The sequence below is a fragment of the Dendroctonus ponderosae genome, unplaced genomic scaffold (genome assembly GCF_020466585.1).
Source record: "Dendroctonus ponderosae isolate FM_Combo_2020 unplaced genomic scaffold, Dpon_F_20191213v2 Dpon_F_20191213_7, whole genome shotgun sequence".
In the NCBI taxonomy this organism is placed as follows: domain Eukaryota; kingdom Metazoa; phylum Arthropoda; class Insecta; order Coleoptera; family Curculionidae; genus Dendroctonus; species Dendroctonus ponderosae.
Window position 1 is genome coordinate 1041586 of NW_026018916.1, and position 2643 is coordinate 1044228.

The 2643-nt window shown below is 44.8% G+C and overlaps 1 protein-coding gene across 1 annotated transcript in view; it reads right to left on the reverse strand.

Moving 5' to 3' along the window:
• Positions 1-2643, reverse strand: part of LOC109543916 (phospholipid-transporting ATPase ID) — a 7789-nt gene that overhangs the window by 2436 nt on the left and 2710 nt on the right. Inside the window, exons 2-12 of the mRNA XM_019913844.2 lie at positions 2416-2474; positions 2062-2274; positions 1799-2004; positions 1569-1746; positions 1353-1505; positions 1146-1290; positions 909-1091; positions 560-852; positions 386-505; positions 136-327; positions 5-81 (exon numbers count right to left, since the gene is read on the reverse strand). Coding sequence (XP_019769403.2) covers positions 5-81; positions 136-327; positions 386-505; positions 560-852; positions 909-1091; positions 1146-1290; positions 1353-1505; positions 1569-1746; positions 1799-2004; positions 2062-2274; positions 2416-2474 — 1819 coding nt within the window. The remainder of the gene's footprint in view (positions 1-4; positions 82-135; positions 328-385; positions 506-559; positions 853-908; positions 1092-1145; positions 1291-1352; positions 1506-1568; positions 1747-1798; positions 2005-2061; positions 2275-2415; positions 2475-2643) is intronic.

Genomic DNA, 2643 nt, shown 5'->3' on the forward strand with positions numbered 1-2643 from the left:
TTGCTTCCAGTCGTTGAAAAAGTTCTCTTCGAGATCGCAATACGCCAGGCAGAGCGTTCGCAGGCCTTCACCGGCGAATTTCTGAAACAAGTGCCCTTTTCTCATAAAACCCACTATGACCGAGCACGAACTCACATTCAGGTGGTCTTGGGTCTTGGCTTTCACTTCGTCTTGCCCGAGTTTGAGCCGCTCGTAGATCACATTGTCGGCTCCCTTGCAGTAGAGAGTCAATTTGCCGTCCTTTCGCAGGATCACCGACATTCTTTTGCGGATGTTGTTGAAGTCCAAAATGCACAGTAGCTCATACACTTCCTTAGTTCCCATCACCTGAATCGTTGGTGAGAGTTTTAGCCACTGCGTGGAGTAGATTCTTGAAGGATCTTACCTCTATGGTGATACTGTTGGGCGTTCTCTCTTTGAAGACGAACCCGAAGTTGCGCGCTGCTGATACCAGGGCAGCTTCGTCTGGGGACTGTGCTTGATACTCCAATTTTCCATCCCGGTTCTAAAGCGGAATAACGTGTAATTACAGCTAAATGGGAATAGATGGGCGGCTCACTTCCGACATGACCGTGTGGCAAAGCGCCAACAATCGGAAGAGCAGAAAGGTGTCTTTTTCTCTTCTCCTCACTGAGTCCAACAGGTTCTTGTCGTAAAATCGGAACTCCGGCTCGTAATTGCTGTTGAAGGAGAAGTCCAACGGTTCAGTATCATCGGTAATTTCGATAACATCCCCTGATCTCGGGTCGATAACGTCTCCATAAGAAACTCCGCCTATCGAGCACTTGTTGAAAGTCATGATGTTTTGCGTCAATGTACCAGTTTTGTCGGAAAAAATATACTCTATTTGCCCTGGAAATTTGAGCAAGCGTTACAAGCAAGTAGGCCTTTAGAGGCTCAATAAGTACCTAATTCCTCATTGAGAGTGGTGGTCCGGGCTTTGGCAAAGGTGTTGAACTTGCCGTAGTACATCTGTTCGTCCCAGTTGATTAAGAAGCTTTGCACAAATCGGATCACCTCCACCGAGACGTACAATGAGATCGGCACCACCGTATTGAGCACAATGGCATAGGAGAAGAACACCAGGAGAGCTGAAAAGGCTTATCGATGAAGCACCGCTATGGCGCAAAAAGACGACGTTTCACCTATAATCGTGGCCCCTCCCAGTGGTTCCGAAGGAACCAATGTATCCCATGGCAGGAACGTTTGAAAGTATCGACCCACAAGAGTCTCCCATATACCGCAGGCCACCATGCAAAAAAGGCACATCGATAATAGAAAAAATACTATCTGCAACAACAAATCCGTATATGTAGTCATGTGGTGGTGTTTTACCCACGCACAACACCCACCCCTATAATTAAGAAGTTCAAGAGCCGATCTATGCTTGTTCTCTTAAATTTGCTCTTGCCACTGTTCTGCATCAGTTTCGTGTCTTTGCCAGCAAAGATTACCACTCCGTAACACCAAGCAGTGTTTCTTAAAACACATCCTCTTAAAATTATCTGGAAGGAACCAAACTGCACGGTTAAACAAGGCTTATTTATGAGAATGATTTCGCTAGGTACCTTATCGTTGTCTAGAGAATATGTCCTGCCTTTCCACACCAAAATTCCCTCGAATTTATTCAGAAGATTATTGGGCTGTTCGCATACGATTTCCCCGTCGAACTCGCTGATGAGCCCATCGTCTTGGCCCATTTCCGCAGTTTCCACAAGGCATTGCCGACATTTCAGGTTGGTTTCCCTAAAATGCAGATGCTTGATTGTCGCTTTGCAACGTTTCGCCAACCACCTACCCATCAAGCTCGGATGTTTCGATATAACAGAGCCCGTTCGGCTCGCTGGACGTTAAAAGTAGCAAATCAGCAGCCACAAAAGTGTTGTTGTCCATCCGGATAATATCTCCCACTTGGACCGCGGACCATTTTTCTTGGACGAGTTTCCCATCGCGAACAACGCGCGATTTTCGATTGTTCACATGCGAGTCCGAGACATGGCGTTGCTGAAACCCACATGAAATATATGCCTAGACTTGGGGAATTGCATTTGTTGTACGTACAATATCATCATAAGCATCTTTGATGGCGGTTAGTCCGAGGACTCCAATCAGCGGCAGGGCAGTCGTGACCGGAGTCAAACTGCTGATGGCCGGGATCAGTTGCAACACCAAAAGGCACAAGAAGTAGAAGTTGGCAAGCCTTTGAAACTGCTCGAACAGATTCAGAGGCAAAAAGGTCAGGATAGAGTATTTTGAAGTCTTGATGAAATTGCTCTGGAAAACATTGTTCACTGATTACCACAGACCATCTAGATTGCCGGACAGTTAAATGTAATTCAAAAGTATTTATTACACAGTTTGGTTTTCGCAACACACGCGACCATACAAGACCTCCAATAATGTTCGTATACTCACTGCGTATTTAAATTGGGAGTTAAATAGTCTATCATTGGCATGGATTCTTCTTTGATTATCTGGAATTAAACATTTATATTAGTTGTGAATGTTAGCTTCGTGTGTGGGCAAAATAATAAACGATCATCGAATTCGATTATTTAATGTGAATCCTAAGCAAATACACATGTTTGCTCAGTTGGCTGTTGATCATATATGTAATTATCAATTTACACTGTGTACAAATTT